The sequence below is a fragment of the Merops nubicus genome, unplaced genomic scaffold (assembly GCF_000691845.1).
Source record: "Merops nubicus isolate BGI_N331 unplaced genomic scaffold, ASM69184v1 scaffold12225, whole genome shotgun sequence".
NCBI lineage: Eukaryota > Metazoa > Chordata > Aves > Coraciiformes > Meropidae > Merops > Merops nubicus.
Window position 1 is genome coordinate 20,288 of NW_008611744.1, and position 26,089 is coordinate 46,376.

The 26,089-nt window shown below is 36.4% G+C and overlaps 1 protein-coding gene across 1 annotated transcript in view; it reads right to left on the reverse strand.

The window, feature by feature from the left end:
- Positions 1-3,401: 3,401 nt before the first annotated feature.
- GPR126 (G protein-coupled receptor 126) overlaps positions 3,402-26,089 on the reverse strand; it is a gene marked incomplete at its 5' end in the record, with an annotated part of 65,715 nt that continues 43,027 nt past the window's right edge. The window contains 10 exons of the mRNA XM_008941310.1: positions 3,402-3,612; positions 8,252-8,404; positions 10,786-10,887; positions 15,348-15,631; positions 16,672-16,786; positions 18,321-18,589; positions 19,827-19,954; positions 22,767-22,873; positions 24,574-24,619; positions 25,740-25,856. Of these exons, the coding sequence (XP_008939558.1) occupies positions 3,434-3,612; positions 8,252-8,404; positions 10,786-10,887; positions 15,348-15,631; positions 16,672-16,786; positions 18,321-18,589; positions 19,827-19,954; positions 22,767-22,873; positions 24,574-24,619; positions 25,740-25,856 (1,500 nt within the window). The remainder of the gene's footprint in view (positions 3,613-8,251; positions 8,405-10,785; positions 10,888-15,347; positions 15,632-16,671; positions 16,787-18,320; positions 18,590-19,826; positions 19,955-22,766; positions 22,874-24,573; positions 24,620-25,739; positions 25,857-26,089) is intronic.

The window sequence follows — 26,089 nt, forward strand, 5'->3', positions numbered from 1 at the left end:
TAAAAGTAGGTCATTAGTGTGTTACACTTAATGTTTATATACTAGTGTGTATTAATCAAGTCATTGGCTGGCTAAGATATTTCAACAGTGATCAGTCAAAGTATGATTACAAGATGTATCAAATCATTGACAATGATGGACTACATTCAGCTGGAAAGAAACGTATGAACAGAACCAACTCCTGAATTTTAGATTATTCATTTGTATTACTTTTAAGATTCTCCCAGCGTATTGCCTGTTTCCTTGATTTTCCTTTCATTTCTATGACATGACTGCTACCATAAATAAACGAACTTACATAACTTTTAGATCATTTACTGGATGTGGCTTCGGGAAAATCACAAAGGGGAAAAACATAATTCTGCAAAATGCGTTTCTCTGGTGAGATGGAGTTAGTCTTGCACATTTATTTCTGACATTTTGGCTAGGCATGTACCTATCTTGTACTTAATAAACACAAGATTATTTCACAGAATCGAACAGAGTAATTTTAGCTATTAAACACTAAAAAAGAAAAAAATCAACCATCAACTATTAAAAGACTTTAATTATTGGGATGATAAGATCAAGAATGTTTACTTGAAAATGTTTCTTTCTGCTTCAGTCCATCTTCAAGCCTGTTACACTATATCCCACTGACTAGTATTACAAATTACACTGACATATTTCCTCACACCTGTAATAGATAGAACTACAGTAAATTGTTTCACAAGATCTCTGGGGAAAAAAAAAAAAACATATATAAGAAATTATTATTTTCCTTTTCTTCTATAATGAAGCAGAAGCTTAGTTTTAAAGTAACAAGAATAGTCATGATAGAGCTAAATGTATATTTGACATATTTAACCTCACAAATAAATAAATATATACAAGGGAGGTTACAGCATGTCAACTACAAAGTAGAAGCTTTACATTCTAGAATTGAGAGCATTCAAGAGCATCTAACTGACACAGTTTAAGATTACTACATGGTAGTAAAAAAATGAAAAAAATCTTCATTCAGCAAAAATGTAGGTAGCTGTACATTAAACTGATAGGTTACAGCTCAGCTTCAGTCAGAATACTCTGCTTTTTATTTATATTTTACTAAGCTATTATGTTTTACTGATTCCTCATTTTTTCAGGCATGTTTGTTTTTCCTTCTGAATACTTCTGAATACCTTAATCAGGTAGAAATCTCACAGTAAACTGCTATGTGAACACTATTATCTACAGTAGTTAAGCAAGTGGGATGATAAAATATAAGTTCAGTAAATGCTGGTACATAATCTCTCCCTAAATTATTTCCCGTATTGAAGGTATCTAACAACACTCATCCTTGTTAATAATTACATTTTGAATGAATCAGGTTGACTTTCACTCATACTACCACGTCAGTATTTGCAGTTACAAGACTGAGGTTTCATTAAGGTCTGTGTAGTGACAACAGTGTTTCTGGACGGGATGCCACCAGGACATCCTCCTCCCACTGCGTATTTGCAGGCAGGGAAAATCCACCATTTGTGCGGTCACAGCATTAAACCACATCTGCACACAAAAGTGCATGCAAAGGGAGGCACAAATCTACATCCTGACTCACTGAACTGCTTGGCAACTGAAAAATCGCAGCACAACTTTCTGGCCACCTTCTGAATACAATTAATTAAATACTTTGATAAGAATATTTTGGTTAAAAAACCAAAAAAACAAGCCCACAAGATTTTTTAAAATTAAAATTTCCATTCGTAGACATTCTCCTCTGAAAACAGCATTTGAAAATACCTTTGATTTTTCAGCCCATGCCTTAAGCAACATGTGCTGTTACAACGTCTATAAAACCTGTCATGGAACAAAACATGCTTCCTGAGGAGATGTACTTTTGGCAGTCATGGCAATGTGCTAATGTGCCACACATTTATAAAGACTAAAACAGATAAGCATTTTATACTCTTGTCTGTTCCCACACACAGCTCGGTGTGGTTACGCACCGAGTATAGCAACATAAAATTTCCTAATGTTGTCTGAACATTGTTTAAACTCTGTGCCTCCAACAATGCCAATCAAGCCAGCCAACAGGGGGTCAGGAGAGGGAGACTGATAACATTAAGTGCCTATAAAGGTGTTATTTATTTATTACTGGCAAATGTATTCCAGGTTATTCTAATGTTGCGATGCCATCTGATTTAGGTGTCTATATATACAGTATATGCAGGTGTCTCTCTATATATTTTATATCTGACAAATGAACCCATGGGTTTACAAAGTATTCACCTTGTATTTCAGTACTTAAGTTTTAGCACCGTTCATTGTTCTTAGATTGTGGTACACATTGTGGTTTCCTCTGTCATATTTACTGTGTGTATTATTATAAAAATATGTGTTGAAACAAATCCAGGTATATATTTATATATCTATATATAGTTGAATGCTTTCCATTTCATGTAGTGAAAAAGAACATTAAACATAAAATTGCTATGGGAGAGGCCACATTTCATACATACCAGTTAATAAATGTTGAAACATGACTTTGTGTAAACTTTGGATTTACCTGTGTACTTGTTCTGCACAGAAGCAAATGATACATATGACTATTTCCATACGTATCAGTAGGCTTACAATTTGCAAGAGTTACTAGCAACTTTGCACGCCCCTCAGCCAGCACATCTGTGTGATAAGCATGTTTCTATGGAATAAATTGCCCAGAGAGGTTGTGGAGGCCAGGTTGGATGAGGTCTTGAGCAACCTAGTCTAGCTGAGAGGCATCCCTGCCCATGGCAGGGAGGTTGGATAAAATAATCTCTAGGGTCCCTTCCAACCTAAGCCATTCTATGATTCTACATGGATAAAAAATAGCCTGAATTTACAGCACATATTCTTTTGGTAAGCAAGATTTCTGTGATTAGGTCTATGTAGTAAAAAATGGTTTAAAATAACCTTTAACACTGGTGTTCGGGTTTTATTCACTTACGAATGTAGAACAGACAACACTAGACAGTCAAGACGCAAAAATCTAACAAGTGTCATAGGGCATATCCATATTTTTCAAAAGGAAAAGACCATCAGTAAACCGTTCAATAAGAGCATGCCTGCACTGTGTGACATGTCTGTTATTTTCCCCAGGAGTCAAGACTTGCTTCTGTTTGGAATACGTAATTTAGAGTTAAGCTTGTGGCTCTTCAGTCTTAAAAAATATTTACACAGGATTACAGCTACCTGTCCAAGCATTGTGTTGGCTGGCACAAGTTTAAAAACAGCTCAGTACTATGGTGGAAAAGTGTCGTTTTCCACAACAATAAAAAGGTAGAGAAATTGGTCCTTGAGTTGAAGCTGTTAGCAGGAGAATATTAGAAACTGGGAAAAAATAACAAAACGTGTCACATTCTACGATATCCAATATTCTCAATTCCAGGCAGACTTTTTGTCTTTCTTTGGTTTAAAAACTCCAGAAGCTCCATTAGAACTTTGTGCTGTGACTAAATGTGTCGGACATGATGATATTTTTATAGAAGTTGTCGGAGTGAGGATTGCAATATCCCTTGACCTTGTCAATAACCTGGTGGACAGGGATGATTGATGTCTGTTCTCCATCCTCTTGGGCAAATTTTGAAGATGGCTTGTCAAGAAAAACATTCTCTAGGAAGAGGAAAAAACAAGAAGTTAGGGCTTCTTAAGTAAACTCATAGTTTAAGAGGTCTGTTACTCCCACACAGACATGCCTTCAATTGCCACTACTGCTGGACGAAATGACTGCCCTAATAGCCAGAAAACAACTTTTTGGCTTGGCATTGCTTCTTCTAAATTCTTTTAAGATGTCTAGTCTTGTGGGCAGACCTCTCAGGTCTCTCTTAAAATTATCTCCCTATTCTTTTGCCTAAAGTGCAACTAACTCCTATAAACTTTTAATATACTAATCTACTGTTGATGCTTTGAGTCTTACAAGCAAAAAAACATTTCAATAGTATTGGAATAGCAGTGACCTCCATAACATCTGGTAAATAACACCTCCACATAATAAAGTAGTGGAAAATGCAGTAAATGGATTTAATTATTTCAATAGTAGAGGTTTTAAGCTATGCACAGAAATAATGTACTCTGTGCAGAATGCATCTGAGAGCAGATAAGCACAGCTGCAACTGGCCTAAACTCTGTGCTTGCCTGGCATCACTTTGTTTTTTCCATAATGTGGAGGGTATCGACTGAACAACTGTGGGGAGGATGAGATGCAGAAAACTGGTAAGGGATGCCACAGTTCATGTGCTATAGGCCAAGGGTGGAGCTGAAGAGAAAAAGGAGTGAGGCAGCTCCCAGGTGGGCTGAGAAAGTCTGTTTCAGCAGCTAACACTGTTGCTGTTTGAAGAATGGTCAGTAGGTAGAGCTCATGTAGAGCAATGAGAGCCTGTATCTCATTTCTCAAGTACATTGTCCTAATGAGCTTTATTATGTCTTCCACTGTAGTGAATAAAGCTGTAAGTAATTCTCTTAACCCAAGCAAGTTTTGGACCATAGCAAGACAGTAGGATGGAGTATCCTGTGAAGCAATGTTTGCTACAAGTGATGTTTTTGACGGCTGTTTACAAGACCTTGGTGAAATCACCTTCTAAAATTCCTTGTTAAAGGATCATTTAAGAATTTAGCATATTACTTGAACTGTGAATTCATACAAAATATTTTTCTTATAGAAAAAAAAATTAATCCACTCCCCCCCAAACAGGAAAGTAACCCGTCCCTGCAGATGTCATGATACCAAGCCACAACAGAGTATAAAGAGTTGCAAAGGAGAAATGGATTGCAGAGTGAGAAATCAAAACAGGTTTGTTCATGAAAAAAGAAACAAGCACGTTCAGGCATATCTGGATGATTTTTTCAAAGCACGCAAGAACGTCCATGAATTGCAGCAAATAACTCCATGTCCAATAGCAAACTGCCGAGTACTGTGTGCCTTTCAAATGTAGGCATTTACTAGCTGATAGTAGTACATTTTGAAGTTTTTCTACATATTGAACATAAGTAGAATACATGTTCTGCTTATTTCAAAGATGAAAAGTTAATTAGCCTTTAGAGAATATTTTTGAGATTTCTTGCAAATATATACACTTTTTTTCACAAGGTATCATTACATTGTTAAATACCAGCTATTTCCTCATGAAATTTGCATGCACAGGAATTATGCAAAGCCTTCTTTGTTTTAGCTCAATGAACTTCACACCCAAGTACAGGGTTAAAATCCTGTATGACTGAAGTAAATGAGAGTTGCACCACTGAATACTCTGCAGAAATAATCTTAACTTCTAATTCATAGAAGTGTTATAGATGGTATTTAAGTACTATCGACAACAACGTTGTTTCAGATTTGTAGATGGCAAAGCCACAAGATGTCGAAGTGATTTCTTTTGAACACCCAGTAGGGCCCATACAATGTTCATGTCTCAATTGGTGCATTCTGCAGTCAACCACCAGCTCACAGCACAGCTTTCAGGCATATATAGTTTGTCATTCAGAGTTACTTTGGGTGTGACTAGATCTGAAAAAACAATGGCTAGAAGATTAATTCCATAATGGCAATAGACCAAATAGAAATGCAGTCTCTTAAAAGTCCTTTGATAAGTTTAAAAAACAAAACAAAACAAAAATTCTAGGACTCGTTCAGATTCCCTTTGCATTTTAATGTATGCTTTTTATTTCAACTTAATCTCTTTTCCTCAGACTGCTGTAAAGAGGCGTTAATGTCAGGACATGGTCTGTTTTCTAAAATGGTATTTTCCAAATGCTTAATGCCCCATGCAGAGTGCAGACACCCAGAGTTTGAAGCTCACTTATCCTTTGATCCAGCATCAATGGTGCAAGATGTAACAGTAAGAAACAAGCAGCATTTCTGATTGATTAGCAAAGTCCTTTGTGCCAATGAGGACATCATGCAAGTGGCATCCCTCCACCCTGCTCAAACCATGCATTCAACAAAAGCAATTCTCACTTTACCTGTAACGCTCCACCACTGGTGAGGAAAGGGCCTTAGAAGACATTATCTATACCACAAATACACGAATGCTTGTGTCAATTCCAGGGAGCACATTATAACCATTTTAACAAGAGTTGCCAAGACATCTTGCAGTTACATTATTTGCCTGCAATTTAGCTAAGACATCAAACTGAGAATTTTAGCTGTATTAAAAATCAGAATTTTAATGTTTTCGATTGGTTTAACACATGAGAAGTTATGCTAGTATTTAAAAACCTAACAGTAGCAAAAAATCCTTTGGAGTACCACAATAAAAATGTGTATTTTCAGAGGTCAAAGTAAAATGTATTGAAAGTTTAAAAATATAGCGAAAACTCTGCTATTGCCTTAATCCAATAAACCATCATGTTACAAATTACCATTCATTACATTACCAACAGCAGTTCCTTTTAGGAAATAATTTATGCATGGGATTAAGCTCACCACTTTTGAAGAAAGTACATGAGCATATTTTTAACTGCAAGAGTCTTTTAACTTCTTATCTGGAACTCTTATTATTTTACTTCAAGAACACACTGCAAAAACTCCAACACTAGGTATCTTTAATCGTCATAATGATAAAAAGCACTGGGTCCAACAAAAAATTTAAGCATATTTTTATCTTAATCCCTATACCAAGGGTCTAAAGGTTGATCTGCCACAAGTACAAAGGGGAATTCTCTGTCTACACAATGGAGAATGCTCTGCAGCAGAAAGGGCACGATGCTTTCCTCCTCTACTATTAAACTAACAGTGGTACTGTGATCAGGGTCTGTTACAGATGATGTTCATGGAAGACTGCTGACAGAAGCGTCCCTTCATAGGCAAGAGCTGAAGACAGCTTGGTCAAGGCTTGTGGGCATGTGGCACATCAAACCTGGTATGGCAGCAGGGACAGGCACCCTGGTGAGGCAGGTGTCAGCCGTGTGCTCCCAGCATGGCTGTGAATGGTGGTTGTGAAAGCAAGCTCAGGTACACCAGGGGATTTCCAAGACACCACTCATTTTTACTGCCTTTAAAGGAAATGTACTTCATGTACATTCTCAATAACAAAAAAAAAGGTTTACACTCTTAAAATACCTGATGCACAAACCCTCGTGCTAATGGACGCACTGCATTTTGGTTAGTGAGAAAATAACAATGGAATTCTTTAAAAACGGGATTTCTAGACAAAAATTGGGTGGCTAACTGAACCAGTAAATGATCATCAATAAATATAGGAAGATATATTCTGGGAACTATACCACATATTAAGAAAGGAGATTCTGCCATCATAAGTGAGACCTTGGGGCTTCTGAAAATAATTTATTCTTAAGAAAAAATGAAACCTTCCTTCTGGTAAAATAATCTACTTCATATCTACAACATTGCTTCTAACAAATATTTTGAAGTAGGAAAGTACATCCTTTGGTTAAATAAGTTTACAGACTTTATTTCTGCTATGGTTTAGATGAGGATTCTGTGATAATGTTACATGACTTAATACAGTACAAAAAAAATAAGTTCACAAAACCCAGTGACGAAAAAATCAGAACTATTTAAGTGATTTTCTGAAATATTATCTCAGACAAAAGCAAACAGACTTGCAAATCATTCAATTTCCTCTCTTTTTGTATTCCTTTAAAGTGTTCTTAAGCTAAGCATATTTTTATGGCATGAGTGGAATACAAATGATGTCTTTTATTACATACACCACTGACATCTAAATAAATAAGCAGGAGATATTGCATGCTATTGGTACAAAGCAAAGACAATGCATACTCTGGGAACACAGTATCTATTTCCAAACAGCCTCCTTTTGTCACTTCATCCATAAATGTGTTACAGTTAATGGTAACAGTTTGACCAAGAGAATCAGCTGTGGATTTGGGTTCAGAAGACTTGGTTCTTATTTCCAGATGTGCTGCTAGCTTTCAGGTTACCCTGGGTGATGAATGTTATTTCTCTGTGCTTTGGCTACCCTGTGTTTACAATGGGATAATAAGACTTACCTTCTTTTAGCCAAAAAGTTCAAAATGTTATACAAAAAGTAAGATTTGTTTTCATCATGCCTACTTTGTTTAGTGTGGGAACATACTGCAATCAGAACCATATATTTAATGGACTGAATAGTAGCTTAAGATTCTTTTAAAATAGTAATATATATTTAGAAAACCACTGAAACTTTATAAATTGGTGAACTTTTCTTACATTAACCTTTGGGAAGAAGTCCCCACTATACCTTTAACATACAACTATGTATTTACAGATGGACTATGTCACAATGCAAGAACTCACCTGTATGGCTGTTCCGTTTGCAATATGTATTTGTCGTAGATTTTGATTTTGATGTTAAGTAGGTTGAGTTTGAGCCGATGGAACTAGAGGATAAGGATTTCCCAAGATTATCAGAACTCTTCTTTATAATATTGGTTGCAGTTTTGCTCCAGTCTAAAAATGATTTAAATATTTTACATAAATAATTACAATAGATACTAAATGCCTAGTTAATTCAATTATGAACATTCTAAGTATCACATGCATTTCTTACTCTTACTTGTAACAAACAGCCTATCCTTTTCCTGTTAGGTAGTCCCTTTGGTTCTTAAGAAACATGAAATATTCCAGCTTAATTTGCTTTGCTGTTTACCACAACAGTTAAGATTGGTGGCTCTAACTCTCTAACAATCATTTGGCTGGATGGCAGATCTGGCTTTCCAGGATCCAGGAGAGCAGTGAAGATCTGTAGCAGGATAAGGATGCCAAAGTTTCATCACCTCAAGAGAGAACTCCAAAGGGATGAATAGGAAAGGGAATGATAGGAGCATTTACAGAAGTCTTATTGTCTGAGGGCTTGAGGTATCTGCTGAGATACCTACTATATGCTGATGTATTTGTACCTGTTGTTATAGGGTTTATGTAGTAAGTATTAATACCATTGAATAATAATGGTTATTCAGTAGTTCACAATTGAAGAGTTTTGTCCAAATCATTAACATTATAGGCTCTTATAGTGGAACAACTTCCAAAATGGAATTAAATATCTAATACCAAGAAACTTTATTGAGGAAAACTGACACTTATCAGTTGAATGATGAGAAAAACTCATCGCATGTGTCCTGCTACCAGTAGAGTAAAGGTATCTACTTTTGTATCATATGCTTGGAGATAGATACGAAAATTTTCACACTTTAGTCTTGTTGCTATTACTCACTGTACTGCAATGACATTCACAAAATGGAAGAGAAATTCAAATCAAAGACACATGGGTCATCTTAGCCTTGATTTAAATCAAGACAAGGATTTTATCCTAACTCATTGCTACAGGGTATAGGTTACTATTTTTCCAGTCTAGTTATGGCAGCGTTGCAAGGCTTTGGGCTTGTTTGTTTCTTTGCTTTATCATAGCATGCCCTACAGTGTACTTCAATTGCATAGGTATGCGAGTTCACATTTGGCTTATATTTCACTGTTCTGCCTACAAAGCGTCAGGTTCATGGAGAGTAAAACCAGCTGGTGGTGATGGACTAGTTAATGCTAGGTGTAATGACAACACATGAACTGTATCACCAAAGTGCTCAAATTCCTCAGGTTTTTATTTCTATCATTCTGATAAGATGCCAACAGCAGCATAAAAGTCCTGAAATAGTTTGATCCATCTGTGTTTTCCAGTTCAGGAGTCACAGCATGAACCACATAGGAACTGAACATATGAAACAGTCTGAGTGCCTGAATGAATACACTTTTCTTAATTTGTATTAACTCTTTGAAATCATGAACCAGCTTTTCCTACTATGAAGTGAAAGCATAGATATTTTACACTGTAGAAAGAGAATGCATTCTCTAAGCAAAACAGAGCAAGACAAAGTGAAAGTGTTGATGGCAAAGCAGTTAATTCAAACCCTGAAAAAAAACTTGGATACCAAGAGAGAAAGGACATGAGTATTTTGAGCACTGTTGTTATCTGGGATAGGCTGGCTTACCTTACTAGGAAATGAGTTTATGCTACTTTACATCAACTGTAGATTTCAAGCCTGGTCATTGAGCAAGAACCATATGAGCAAGAAATATAAGGTCCAAAATCATTACATTATAAAGTAAGCAAAGATCCAGTTGCCTAAACATGTGAGTCTAATGCCATCTGAGACGGCCAAGGGTGCAGGAGACTATAAACACAGCATCCCAACTGTTGCACTTCAGAATGTTCAAACTAACAGTTCTCCTTTCTCTCTGAGTCGCAGATAAAGATGAACCTCAATTCTGGATCCTAATCAGGCTTCTGCTAAAGGAACTTCCTATGTTTTTGAGTCTCTGAATGGTCTGTGAATTATATTGTGAAGGACAGAACAGTTTGGGAAGGCACAGATAAAGGTATAAGACTTCAAAGTATTTCTATCTGCCTTTTACAAATTGTTCCTACATCAACCTAAGTGTCTATAAAATTCAATAAACATACTGTAATGTTGAAAAGGAGTCAGACTGGCATCCGAATGACAGAGTTTCAATCTCTGGATTTTTTTTTAATTTTTTTTTTTTTTTTTTGTGGCAGGGTACAAAGGGCCTCCCAAAATCATGCTCATAGCCCTGCAAAATTTACCAGCTGCCTTCAGTGGAAAACTGAAAGAGAAGACTTGAGAAATTTTATGAAGTGATAGCTGAAAAGTCCCTTGGCAATTGTTAGTACTGAAGTGAAGTGACAGCTTGTGATTAACTTATTTTTCCACAGCTCTGGCTTATATTGTATTATATTAAAAATAACACATCAAGCTGTTCACCTGGGCTTTTATGGACTACTGCAGTATCTAAAGTGGGGAGCTGTAAATTGCTTTTACCTGAATTGTCTGCTAGTCGGAATCTGCCACAACAAAGGTGTCTCCTCCATTGTTTCTGCACATTTTCTTTCATAGCGCAATGGAATACAAATATAAATAAACCTGTAACAAAAGCACATAAACAATAAATGAAATTTATTTCAAAACAGATTAATTAAAATCCGCTATTAAGTAATATCAAAACAAAATAATCTTAAAGTTTTCTTATTGTTGTCTATGCCTCATTTAAGAGATGTGGAAATAAATTAAAGCTTTTCCATCCTCTAGCTGTTATATAAGTGTCTGAGATATCAGAAGAGAGAGAATAGTGCCCCTTTTATTGACACTGTTGATTTAGATCCAGCTCAATGTGGATCTTTTAATTATTCTTTTTGTTTTGAAGGAAAATAATGGAAGGGGTCTGTCTGAACCAAATTAGTATTTTGCATCCAAAAGGACTGCAAAAGCAAGACTGCAAAGTAAATACAGTCATTATTATGTTAGCAAGAAGATATTTTATCTTCTCCTGTTCCATATCTGCAGAAACATGGTCTGTATTCTTTTAAAACCAGGAGTCTTGTAATTGGCATTAAAGAATGGCCCATAAAAGCACACTTGGATTTACGTTAATCACATGAATGTACTTGAATTGATTATGAAAATGGTAAGAATGTGTTCACAAGCACTAATTAGGCATCCAGCGACTTATTTCTGAAGAAAATTACCAGGTTTGTGCATGCATTCACAATAAATGTGTTTAAGAATGTTTTTGTAGGGTTCATTTTTATCATGCAATCGTATCATATAGAAAGTAAGTGTCTACCATGTGGTAAAGAATGTCTTAACTGGGTGTATGGTATGATTTCATCATTCTACAGAGATATTTTGGAGCTAAATATAGAAGTTGGAAATCTCATATGCTCCTGGCTCTTCCCAGGTGGGCACTGGCTGTGGAATCTTCTGTCGTTCTCAGGCTTGGCCTGTTCTTGTTTTATTCTCTGGGAGAAAGCCAACCTGAGGCTGAACATCTGATGGCAAAATGTTACTGCCTAATCCCTCATGATTGTATCCTAGGCATGAATAAATGCTACATAATGTGGGCAAACATGGTTAAGTGCCATCCTCTAAAATAATTTATTTATGATCATCATGCATAGTTCTGTATACTAATGTCTACTATGTTTCAGCTGGTAGATCACAATGGCAGGGTAAAGCTTGGAAAAAATGCTCTAGAGCACGCCATTATCCTCTCTTCTCCAGAGTGCTGAGGTCTAATTTTGCATGAATGGATGTCATTGAGTTGGACTTGATCTCAGTTGTCTCAGCCCAGCCTGATGGCTATAAGCAAGTACGATTAACTTTAGATAAAAGTTGTGTCATGAAACAATTTTTTGCAAAATTTTTCAAGAGCTCATGGGGAAAAAAAAAGGAAGAGTACAATTTAAAAAAGGCAAACATATCTTAATACAGCCCACATGCAAGTTCTGTTGCTTTATGGTTCCTATGATTGTGTTTAGTAAAATATTTCTCTGTGTGATTTGTTTTAATCACTAGCAGCTCCTACACGCTTAGAGATACACAACTATTTGTGGCCTAACGTACCTCTTAGGACTTCTGCACAGCTACAAACTTATTAAATTGATGTTTAATTAAATTGTGATGAATGCTTGGAACATTCTAAGTAGTTAAAAAATAAAACATGCATACCTATAGTAATACAAAACAAATGTACTGCATTAAATACTTCGTCTTTGTCCTGTCTGAGCTTGGTCTCCAATAATTTTTTTTTCTCTGTATTTCATTATTCATTAAGTTTACAATGTGCTTTAGTAATACAGCTTCAGTTTTGTTTCCCAGAGCCAAGTCAGACCCTAGGCTTGGCTCTACTTTGGCTCTGACTTGAAAGCATTTGGCTTGCCCAGGCATATGTATAAAATGAGCAGCCAAAAAAGAGATGTTCCCAGATTTTTTACTCTGAGTTTCAAAGAGAGAAAAATAATTTCCTATGTAGATGAAATAACAAAGTACTGTAACGCCAGTGGTTGTTGCAATTTACTTTTTCACTGTCAGTGCACAGAAAATTGTTGATGGAGGCTGCTGGTATAGCTTAAAATATTCATGCAGTTTTCAAAAACTTGAGAGCGAGAATAAACATATTTACTGAGGTCTCAATAATAAAGCTCATGCTAATACTGGTGAAAGACTTGTCACACTGAACTGCTTTTTACTGCTAGGAAATTATTTGATTGAAACAAATCCTAATTTTTTTCTTGGTGGATTACATCCCCTCACTGCTGCATGTGCGCCGCACCAGTTACATATGATTTTAAACATCTTCTTTCTTGTTTGTTTATTTTTGCATAGCTCTTTCTGACATGGTAATAAGCATTTTCAGATATAGGATTACTGTGTTCCTGTGCTTGATATATCATGTCTGACCATATACTGTGTCATTGTTGCTACTACAATCTGTGATAAACTCATCACCTTTCTTGCAATTAATTGTCAGTTTTTTCAGTTTCATCTTCTGGCTTAACTGACTTCCAAATATTCATTTTCCATTGAACAGTGGTATTATCCTACAGAGACTTAAGCAGTGGTGGTCAACCTTGTGTGCACTGTGCACATACAAGACTAATTGATTGCACTGGAAATTCTGGTTACAGAGAACTTGTTTAATTTGGTCCTTGGCGCCCTGTTCAGATTTTTGATCTTTTTTTCATATTCTTCCCATAGTTCTAATCTCTCTAGGCCTTTTTGCATTTCTAACCCAGGCACATTGCAGCAAATACTTCATTATGCTGCAAGGGGAGTATCAGAATCTGTCCCTTGGAAAAATAAGTCTTTAGTAAGAACACCACTTCCAAACAATTTTTGCCATTTTGCCTAGCATTTTAGGTTGAAACTGAATCAAAAAAAACCCCACAACATTATTATCTTTCCACGAAAGCTCAATGAATCTTTTAGCACAGTAAATACATCTCAACTGTAACAGATAAAATCCAGAGAACACAATTAAATACTTTTTTTCATAAGGGGAAGGTATTTGCTGACACTGAAAAAATTTACTTCTTATTTCAATATTTGTGTGGCATAAAACATGGTCTTTCAATGACATTCTTGGGTTTTTTATTTTGTTTTTCTTCAGGAAAATTATTTTTTTTATACAGCAATACATACATAGGGTAACATATGACCTTCTAATAACCTTCATATCTTTTTCTTTTTGTTATGTTTTTAGTTGTTCTTTATTAGTGGGTAGGGCAAATAGACGTGGAAGTTCTTATGTCATTTGATAAATACATGGATTTCAGCTCTGAGCAGAAATTCTTTTAAATGCCATCTATATAATTCTGTGATTTCTAACCATTGGATTATATTTTTCAGAAGGATGAGCTACATATTTAAAACTTCAGTAAAGGAAACAAAAATAAACTGACTGTATTTAAAAGCTAAATATTTAAAACTTCAGTAAAGGAAACAAAAATAAACTGACTGTAACAGTGACCAGTCCTGAATGAGGGCTGGCATATGGATGATGTCCACAGCCAGGCAAGAAAGATCCTCCTGATTGGTTTTCACCCAGGGTCTTGCCAGCCTTGGGTGGGAATTGATTAGGAGATCACCACCAGGTGCCCCTGCCTTCAACATTAACTTGGAGGCGGGGCAAGAAGCCACCTCTATAAGAACTGACTCTTCTTGCAGAAGACCTCTTGGGAGGTCTGTTCATAGAGTGTATGTGTTGTGATTCTGGCTATTGGAAGGGCTTCCTGACTTTTCATGGCAAGTGGAGTTCCCAGGATGGCAAGGCCAGAACGTGAAGCTGTCTCTGAGTCCCTACTCTATAACTGGACTCATGGCCTGGCTGCCACCGTTGCCCATGGCTTGGCTGCTTGCCTGGCTTGCTCCCTTCTTCATGTCCGCTGTGGCGGGCGAGTGCATTGAATTGTTCCTCCCTCCAGTTATCTGTCACTATGAGTCTCTGGTGTGTGATATGGGAGTGAAGGGAGGAGTTTGGCTGCTGGTCTACTCATTAGTGATAATGTCATTCTATACTGTGCAAGTGGTCAGCAGAAGGAACAGTTACTTGATTTTCCTTAAAGAGCCAAAGAACTTCCCATATTTCTATGCTGTCTCCTCACATTGAATCAGGACTGAATTTTGTTTTATGAGCTTCTCATGTCTTAATAGAATAGTTTTGAGCTTTGCAGATTCCCTACAAAATAAATTAAGAAAAGAGGCTTCCTATACTTGTGATAATCAGTGAAAGGAAACCTTGAAGGTCATACAGCATCTTTTTCAACAGAGATTGCTGGAGATCGTTAGCTAGGGATAACACTACTTATAATAGAGTGCATTTTATGGAAAATATCTTGAAACATTAAGTAATTTAGCTAAGATATTTGACCCACATGCAATTGGTATCATTATTGCACATAAGGGGAAAATAATGATGGTTTAGTATCAAGCGAAAACCTAGAGAGCTGGGATCCGAGTTCCCTAGTTGAATCACTGGATATAATACGTCCCATAACAGCAACATCTCAAATACTATTTGTTCACAAACCATAAATTCAGCTTACCTTGCAGTGAATTGAAAATTGAGAAGAGGTACAGGAAAGGAAGAGTTAAGGGACCCCAGGCAAAAAAGGCAAAGCCCCATGTCATGCCCAGGAGGAAGGTCAAGCTGACCACGCTGCGGAGGTTCCTCAGGATCTCTTCCTTCAGGCTCCGATTAGTTCTTTTCCCATTCCTCCCACAGATCTGCACCATCACCACAATAAACATGGCAACGTTCATCAGAAACATGATTCCAAAGTAGCCAGCACAAGTGACATAAAAGACAACTTCATTCTTGATCCAGCAGCTGTTAAAAAAAAAAAAAAAAAGTATTATCATTTTCAGATAACACAGAGTATCTTCCAATTATTTGTATGCTATAATGAACATCATTCTGCCTAATTCCACTAATGCAGAGTTATACTTTAAATGAAGCATTTGCCCATTTTCTTTTTGTAAATAGGATGAAGCCCAGTGGCCTCTTCAGTGGCTATGGTCGAGAGTATTATTGTGTCAGAAATCTGAGGATTGTACCACACTTCAGTTAAAATTAAGTAAAAAGGAAATCTGATCTCAGACACAAGGTGTGGGAACTGCAAATCCATCAGGGAAAGTTTAGACTCACTAGAAGTAGCTTCACCAGTCTCAACTGTGTGAAGCTTTAGGAATAGAATGGGAAAACTTGGATCTTCAGTGTCAAAATTTTGTTTCTGCCACTTTACCTAAAGGAGAACTCACACATGTCTGGAGAAGGAGGATGAGTAGTCTTATGAGAAAGCCATTTGACAATCAGCCACATGAGAGCTCTAGCTTATTCCTCTAGCAGGAAATGGCTGGAATGCTTAGCATACTACTGCAATAAAAATTTTTATTTATGATGATGAAGCTTTGCCAGGTAAGGAACAGAAAACATTGTAATAGGCATATAAAAATTTTGGCATTTGGAGATTATTATCTGGACATTAAGGAAAAAAAAACATAGAAAGCTATTGAACTATATTGTATATAAACTAGCCTTTTGTCAAAGGAAAATGGTTTTATACTACTTCTTTCTTTGCTCCTACCTTTAAGATACAGCTTTCATTTAAACTAAACAAAAATAGGTATTTTAATTTTATTTCCCTGACAAAACCTGTGAATTATTGTTTTGCCAAAGGAGTGTTTGTACTTGACATTGTGTAATGCACTTTCCCCCCTGATTTTTCCCATAGGCTTCTTCACATTTCAGATTCAAATAATTTAGAAATTAATGTTGCCCATTTGCTTGTTTAATCCACCTCTGGATTTTACAAAGCAATCTGGTCAATGCTATTTTTTTTTTTTTCTGAAATTAAAAGAAATACTCACAAGTCGTCTCCTCCTTGTCCATTAGCATCTTTGCCATATAATTCTTTGCCATAAATATGACTTGCATTTGTATTGGCACTTGCTAAAACAATTGCTATCACCAGAGCTGGCAAACCTGTAACACAAGAAAACTTGCAGCTTGCTTTCAAACCTCCTAAACTTTCATAATCACCATGCAAAGCTTTATTATTGATGTCCCCATCCCTATTGTTTTAGTACAGACTATCCTGATGTAGTCCTATGTCAGAAACTGCACAGATAAGTAGCAGGAAATTATTTTTCAAACAGTACAAAAGTATAAAACTTTCAAAGCACTTAATGACCATTAATGCATAAGCCTCATAATGTTCTGTAAGCTAGAAAATGCCATTTTAGTATGTGACATAGAAACTAAAGTAAAATCAACTCCCTTAATTACCCAAAGTTAAATCTGCAATTGCACACAGGCTCACATAATACAGTGAGAAGATTAACAAACTATTACAAAAAAAGAGATCTAATGGAGAGATGGTATGGGGATTTTTTTGAGGGTTTTTGTTTTAGAGATGCTAATGTCACTTGATTAGTTTGGGGAACTGAACTTGAATCTATAATTTCTCTGCTGCATCTCTCAACTACAAAGGTCTTTTCTTTTTCTACAGCATTATAAATCCTTTACTTTAATGTGTTCCCCCAAAACAAAGCAAATTATATATTTTTTAATAATAAGGTAAATGGAATTTTTTTGGAAAATAGACAACTATGTGGAAGAGAACTCTGTGCAGAGGTACTGCTCTCACAAAAGAAACGTACGTTTCCTGACATGCCTTATTTACATCTCTTATCCTTGCTAAAACAGAACATTCAGAGGGGAAGAAGTTAATTTGCTTTTCCGACCACTCAACCATTGTCCTCTGCTGAGGCTGCCAAAGAGGATGCTAGTAGCCAATGGAAAGACATCAATTATCAGCTGTACCAAGGTCAGTGCTCTAGCCATGAGGTTAATAGTTTTGCATTGTGTTGTATTATTTCAAACACAATATGCGCATTCAGACAGAAGGCACAGATTCCTGATGCAGAGAAAAATGAAGAATAAAAGCCTTGCTGCCTGAGCCTCGCAGTTATTTTTCAGTATTACATTTTCCATTTCAGTCCTGCTGCATACACTGTTTAGGGCAGTCAGGATCTCTCTGTTTTAAACACTGTGCTGAAATTTTGGTTGTTTCTGATTCCGACATAGGCTATGAACTTGTTGGCAAGAAACCTTTACTGAAAGTTTTTTGAAAGTCAATGCAAAGATCCCCACAGTAACATCAAGATTTTCTGAGTTCATTTTGTGCCATGGTTCTCCATCTGTGATATGACATTAACAATTCCCACCTCCTGTTCTGGCTTCTCTGGAAAGTAAGAGCAGTTTTTCTGGTCTCTCCTGCTCCTGCTTGGGCTGTGAGCTGCTCCGGACAGAGTGTGCCAGTTATGGTGTATTTGCAAAGAATTTTATGGAGGAACATGCAGACAGAGAGGCCTGGCTGCATGCCAGCACTGCCACGGGGCAGGAGGAAAGAAACACCATGCTGATTTCAATTCTGCTCTGCATTTATGACAGAGAGCTTTTATATGGCATCTTTTCAAAATACATGCAATGCAAATATTGCATCTACTGAACTCACCCCAGCCAATGATGCAAAACTTCAGTATGTATCGCCGTATATACGTGTTGAACACTTTCACTAGGGCAATGTACATATGAACAGCTTCTAATCCCATCCATGTGAAGGTGGCCAGAAGAAAAAAGTGCAAAAGTGCAGCTACAGCTATGCAGAGGCCATCTATGTCAAACGATGCAATCCAACCATCGAGCAAGAAGATCAAGTTAAGGAAGAGCAGGGAAGTGCTCAAATTCATCAGAATTTTAGATGGATAATCTCTTCGCAACTTCCTAGTGAAAGAAATAGAAGAGTATTGAATATGCATTGAATAAGTATATGAATAATTCAATCACTCAAGCTACTTACAGAGGCTGCATTTATGTATTTATGAAGTAAATAAAAGCACAGGAATCTTCTAGCTGTAAGCTTTTGGGGCAATAATACATAGTGATGCATACTACTGTGTGATATCACTGAATGCTTCTGCTGTATGTATGTGGTGAGAGAAAGCCACCACTTCTTTATGTCCTAAATGAACAATTAACTGCCACCATATTTTAGCAATGGATTTACAATTAAATGTAATACAATGCATTCTGTACTTTAAATGAAAATTGAAGAAAATTAAAACAACTTTCAAAATACAGCTGATCAGAAGCTCATCTCTGATCATTTTATATGTAAATCTTGATTTAATTTTTGGAATATATTGTCCAGTGCACTCTGTTTTCTGTTTCATGTTTTTTGGTGATTTTTTTTTTGTTTTTAATAAAGAGAAAATTCATCTGTTCTTCAGTCTTCCTAACTGATAGACACTGAAATGTATGAACTGAGAACCAGAACACTACACCACAGGTAATGCAATATGAATGTAATCACTGAAGATATTTAGAACTTGAAAACTATCCTTCTTTAGCAGCTACTCTGTCCTGTCCTGATACAGACAGAATGGTTTCTTTGTGTTGGCATGACTTAATTTTTTTCTTTTTGTTATTCACAGAAGTGTATCACTTCAAAACTTCTGCATTCCCTTGAGTAACTTTCATATTTCAGTAGGACTACTGTTGAAATTGTTCTAACACTTCACAATTTACCATAATTTTATTTCTTTTCCCACTTCCTTCTCAAGGGCTCTAGAATGTAATTGTTGTAGCTGGAAATTTCTTAAACTTAGGACCCATTATGTTCACAGAGGCAAGCTTTGTTTTGTTTTTACAAAAAGCCTGGGGTTGTGAATTTTCATATTTGTTCAGAATCTAGAGGATACTATACTCCCAAAAGAGAAAACTTTGAGACTCATTAGCCTTATTCCCAGGCTGGAGCAACACAACACATGGGAAGTGGGAGGAAAGAATCTTAAGTCCCCTTGAATTTTCATTTAGAACATTGTGACAATGATTTTGGAGGTATTTTTTTTAAAGTTTCCCTTCCTAAACAAATAAACCACACTGATCACATAACTATTTTCTTTTATTCATCACATACAGGTACGTACTTTGTGATATTTTTTGCAGAACTAATACTTACTCAAATGCAATATATGTCAGAAGAGTTGCAGCTGAAAATATAGCAGATATCCCACAGCCTATGTAAGTGATAAAGGTGAGGACCTTGGTATTCTGTGGGTCTATTTGTGTAACAGTTCTCTGAAGGTCCTACATGAGAGAGGAGGAAGAGGCAACAGTTACAGCAAATACCTTTTCCATGAGCACAACACTTTCCTGGTAATTAGTCAAGTGAAACTCAGAAGCACTTTGGCAATCCTGCAATAACCCTGACATTATGGTTCATGTTTACTGAGTATGCTTAGTCTATAGCCGTTACACCTCTCACTTCCTTCCCATAGCTCTTCAAAACATTATACTTTAAGTATTACAACTGCTGGGATCAACAGAGCATGATACTGATCCTTATAAATCAGTGCCAGGAATTTAAATATCCTTCTCTGGAAAAATCTCCCCTTTTCGAAATTAGTAGTTTTGTTGCTTATAGACAACTCTCTTTAAGAAGATGTAAGATTCAGGAAAAAGTAATTTTAAAGTATTCATACTGGAAAGTGCAACATTCTGGGGAGATTCTGACATCACTTTTTGTTATTAAAAGTTCCTAAGAGTCAATGTAGATACTCCCCTATGGGTGGAACCAAGGGTAAGATACTGCTTCTTGGTTTTACAGTCTGTTTTGACATGCAAACTATAGTTTATAAATAGAATTGATCAGGAAAACAGTGACTAAGACAACATTAAAAAAAAAATTTGGAAATGAAGCAGGAACGTTCTGAAGATTTTTTTCCCCCAGTTTTCTATCCAACAGTAATTGCCACATAGTACTGTCTGAGAATAAATGCCAGTGTTATTTCCTTTAAGGACAACAAAAAATGCGAATGTTTGAATCTATATCACTGTGGAGTAACTGTGAGCAAATACTAACACATAGTGGTGTCCATTCCACGTTCAATTTCACTATTGTCTCTTGTAAAATTAACTAGCAAAAAGAAACTAATAAAATAAAACTAGAAAGAGACAGTTCTTTTACACCCTCTCCCAATGTCCTTTATATGGCAGTTTATGTATATGTGAAGGGAGTGTTATTTGAAAAGAATATATCTAAAGTCAGACAAGATTATTAAAATGCAAAAGCAATTAGAAGGGTCAAAACTGTAAAAATCTATTGCAACACAGCCTTGATTCAAACAACTTCTGCCTTATGTCCTACTGCCACAAAAGCATTCAGGGAAGAGAAGGGACTCATTGAATATATCCTGAAGAAAGCCCTTTTTCCCTCCCTTCAAGGATGGACGGTAGAACAAGATCATGATTTAGCTTGCAAAAAGACAAGAAGCTTGTGGGTTTTTCATATGTACATTGGAGCATGATGAAGAGAGCAGTTCTATTAAGAAGGCTCTGGAAGGCCAAAGCTGAAACAGTCAGTGCTTGCGACTCCTGTGCATACTTAAGTCCCATGTGTCGCTGCAGTAAAACCCTAGATACTTTCATTAGGAGAATTCTTGTGATCAGGAGCAGACATCTTTTCTACAGGTAGGTTTTAGAGGGTTTATTGTGCTCTCTTGACTTTTCGTCCTCATTACCAGTTTTAGTGGCTATAGTACATTTTTCTATTCCTGACTGTTTTCCCTGACAATATGAGTCTCTTTTTGTTTTGATTCTGAAAACAGCACCTCAACTTTTTCTCTTTTTTTTTTTTTTTTTTTTTTCCCCCTGCATCTTCCCACTTTTCTAATATTGTAACTTCATATCTACCTGGATTTGTTTCTCATTCACTTCTCTCTTGTTACACCCTCCTGTTTTAGCTGCAGGTAATTTTTGTCCAATTACATTGTTAAGGTGAATGACAGGGACCCTTTGCAATTTAGGACTCATTAAGATTAACGTTTTCTGTTTCACTAGTGGAAGGGTTCATAACGGGCCTTGGTTTTACAGTCCTTGACTTTATCACCCAGCCATATCCCACCTTTCCTAGAACGGAAGGGACCTTAAAGGTCATCTCATTCCAATCCCACTGCCATGGGCAGGGACATCTGCCACTAGATCAGGTTGCCCAAAGCCTCATCCAACCTGGCCTTGAACACTTCCAGGAGGCGGCATCCACAGCCTCTCTGGGCAATCTGTTCCAGTGTCTCACCACTCTCATGGTGAAGCATTCCTTTCTTGCATCTAAACTAAATCTACCCTCTTCTAGTTAGAAGCCATTACCCCTTATCCTTTTTTTTTTTTTTTTGTTGGAATCCTTTTCCCCTTTTCCTTTTTTTTTTTTTTTTTTTTGTAGGCCCCTTTTAGGTAGTGAAAGACTACTATAAGGTCTCCCTAGAACCTTCTCTTCTCTAGGGTGAACAACCCCAACTATCTCAGCCTGTCTTCATAGGGGAGGTGCTCCAGCCATCTGATCATCTTCATGGCCTTCCTCTGGACCTGCTTAAGCAGGTCCATGTCTTTCTTATGTTAGGGACCCCAGAGCTGAACACAGTTTTCCAGGTGGGGTCTCACGAGAGCAGAGCAGAGGGGGAGAATCACCTCCCTTAACCTGCTGGCCACACGTTTTTTTTTCATACAACTTCTTTGAATTTTGATGTTTATAATATGCTATTTGTATTTTGGTATCATTCAGAAATATCAACTACAGGTCTTTTGTTGCACAGTATTTTCAAGATTTAGAGTACTCTTATGAGCACATTTTACTTTTTATTTTATATTTAGCCACTTGTAAAGAACATAATAATAGTAATAAACTTTCATTACTAACTTTATTCATTACCTCATTCCTGAATCCTTATCACTAGTTATTTTGTAATGAATAGAAAACTTTCTGACAATAAGGGGGGAAAATTATGTATAATTGTTAAAAATCATGTGCAAAAGGAATAACCTTAGTAAGAAAGGTGAGAGCAAGTAACAAAAATGCATTGCAGTTTCTAGGAAAGATAACTTAGTGAACAGTGAGTTTGCCTACCATTAGGACCCCGAAGTGTGTGAGGTGGTTGCATAAGCAAACTGTCTCATTTTCATTGGACTCTGGATCCACGTGGCAGCCCACAGGGTTCCAGCCACCATTGCCACCTGTGGAAATGAAACAGGAGAAACAATTCTTTCCCACAAACTTCCCTCTTAACACATTTCTCACTTCATCTTGTGAAAATGCAGAAGTGTCTTCTCCAGTTGAATGAGTGAACATTAAAAACAATCAGAAGAAAAGCAAGTGTCAGATTTCCTAGTTTTTGCAGAGAATCACACCAGATGAGTATCTCAGTAATGGACTACTGAGCAGGAGCAATAGATGGAGATCTATAATAAAGGCAAGGAGCTTTTTTGTTAATGAGAGATGAATAAGATCTACTGTATGGCTCATGCATTAAGACACATCATAGCTTTACCCAACAATAAGATGGCTTTATAACTCCCTTTTACCAGATGGATGTGACATCTGCTTCCCTCCTACTCTATAACCTCAGGCATATGAAAGCATTTATGGCCCAGGAGTCATCCTCCCTCTCTGCAGCATGTAATGCAGAAGGCCAGAGTGGACAATCCCAATGATCCTTTGTGGCCTTAAATATGAAGTAAACTAGCCTCTACTTGCCCCACCTGAAAAAGTCATTCTGAAAAATAAGTAGAAAGATTTTATTATTTTTAAAGTAAGATGTTAAAATTTAAAATGTATATTTCTGATTACTTCTTTCATTTTTCCCTGATAAAATATGAACTATTTTTTTTAAATAGTTCATATTCTCTGAACTTTTAAAGATGTTTTTGCACAACTCCAGGCAAAATCCAGCAAATTATTGGAATTGCCCTATAACTTTACCTCAAATTCAAGACAGAATCTCTCAAAAGACTGTGAAGATGTTCCAAACCCACTTTAAAACTCTCCCCTACTCAAGCAGACACTGAGAATAGTTTCCTCTCTGTATGTTTCTCCTTTAATGTGCTTCTTAATTTTAGCTTACTAACTAGATTATTTTTGTCCCTTCATTTTTATTCTTCTGCATTCTCTTCAGTTCTTCTGTCTGGATTTCCTGCTTTCAAGTACAACTTTTGATGGTAAAAATTATTTCTTGCAAGACTCTCTGTACTAAAGCCCTCCACCCAAAGTCCTACTGCTGAAGACAGAGTGAAGAAGCAGCTATCTGTTTCAACATAAAGAAGAGCAATAGTGACCTATGAAACAGAAGGATCTGGAAAGTCATCCAAAAGAATGGCATTGTCTGTGCAAAGGATGAAGAACCTGAGTATAACATCACACATGGCTTAGGCAGTAGCAATGAAGAATGGGCTAAAAGGCTGCCTTGTTAATGTGTGTCTGTGTATGGGACCTCATCATGCTGACTGTCATCCATTTACAAGGTGGATGAAGTTTGTGTGATGTAGTTCCTGATCTTTCATGGAAGAAAAAGCAGCTTGAGATTTGTAACAGGCACAGTCTCACAATTAAATAACCCAACATTTAAAAAATGACCAGTTAAAAGTATGGCTAAGAACCATTCATGTGTGTGAGCAGCATTATTGTTTTATTTATACATACACACAGCAGTGGAAAACTGCTATGACATACAGAACAGTACATACAAAAACTTTTAAAAAGAATATTTAACATCTACTGTTACAAGCAAATGTACTAACCAGAAAAAATTACACAGTCTAAAGATTTCATCTAATTCTGCAAATATTGATTAAGAAGGAAAATGGCCAAGACTATGACAATAAAAATTAAGACACCTTTATTCCCCACATAACAGTAATGGCAGCATTTTTAAACTCACCATTTTTGTTCATATCCCAGAAGACACAGGTAGGCTTTGGGTCTTCCTAAGAAAAGATTGGAAAGTAGACTTTGTATACCTCTCAAGACATAAATCTCATCCATTTACAATGGATGTGTTACTACTCATCTTTTCATTTAATGAGCAGAATAAAAACCATTTGGGTTGTGGAAATTTTGCCTACTGTCAAATTAGAAATTATTCTGCTAGAAGGACAGATCTGCCCAGATTATAAAATCTAGAAAAATCTAGAGCACTGTTTCTCTGCACTGATCCTTTTCCACATCCTCAGAATAGTGAATTGTTATTGTTACACTAAAGTCATCCATGAGTATGAAGTCTTTACAGAGTCTAAATACTTTTTACTCTTCACTTCCTTCGGACTTCTCAGCGAATCCTCTATGTAACTGGCCTTGACAATGTGCAAAAGTCTGCTGAATTTAAGTGGAGATTGTTTTGCCTGGCCTTAAAATAGACATTATAATTAAATGCAAGATAAAGTTAATCAAACTGTGAAAATTACAAACTATGTTCTCATAAACAATTACATAATTTACTTATGTGCTGCATTTCACAGTCTTTCTTAACTTCTCTAGTGCTGTTGTCTCTTTTGGAGTAGCTATTGACAACACATCTGAGAATAGAGTCAAGCTCACACATTTTTTAACTGAAACAGTATGTACCAGAATGTCACATTTGGTCTATATTTCCCTAAACTAATTATAGTCAGCTTTTGACGTGGTTCTGTCTGTTCTTCCTTTGCTGAAAAACCACTTAATAATGAAATAATTTGGGAAACTGTTAACAAAGCAGTTCATGTTTGATCAAAGAATTTAAGGCATTGTAAAGTTCCAGCGTAATAAATCGTGTCCCTGGTCACAAACATGGTCATGAACAGAGGTCTTGCCTACAGTTACTGTCACAGAAATTGCCTCTGAGTGGCAGAATCAATAGTCTTCCAGATAAATGTTAGATCATGAATGGAGTAGGAATGTGTGAGCAGGGGAGAGATTATTCCTGTCTGTTTTTTTCTTACTTGCTTTAGCTCTTTTTATTTCCATTTGGATTTCTGTTCTTACTTAAAATCCATACAAATCAACCAGTTTATAGTCTTTACTATATATAATCTGCATTCCTGTTCCTCCGAATAATCAGTCTTGTTTTACCTGGATTTTGGTATGCTTAATTGTAACCTTCACATAATCCTGAAGATCTTGAATGGTTATGTTTCCGATACTGCATGCCACCACAAAACTGGTCAAATTGGCAGGATTTTCTGCATCCTTTGAAAGATTCAGAAAAATATAATAAATGCTTACACAGCACATAACATAAAAGCCAGAGTACAGAGTTTCATTTTTGCAGCGTGCCAGAATAAATAAGTTGTCAGCATTTCTACACTTTTGATCACGCAATATAAGAACGTTATGTTTATAAAATCAAATTATGAGTTTGCCTCGTGGAAGTTTCCGTATATTTTTCTTTATAGTCATAAACATATACAGGCACAATTACA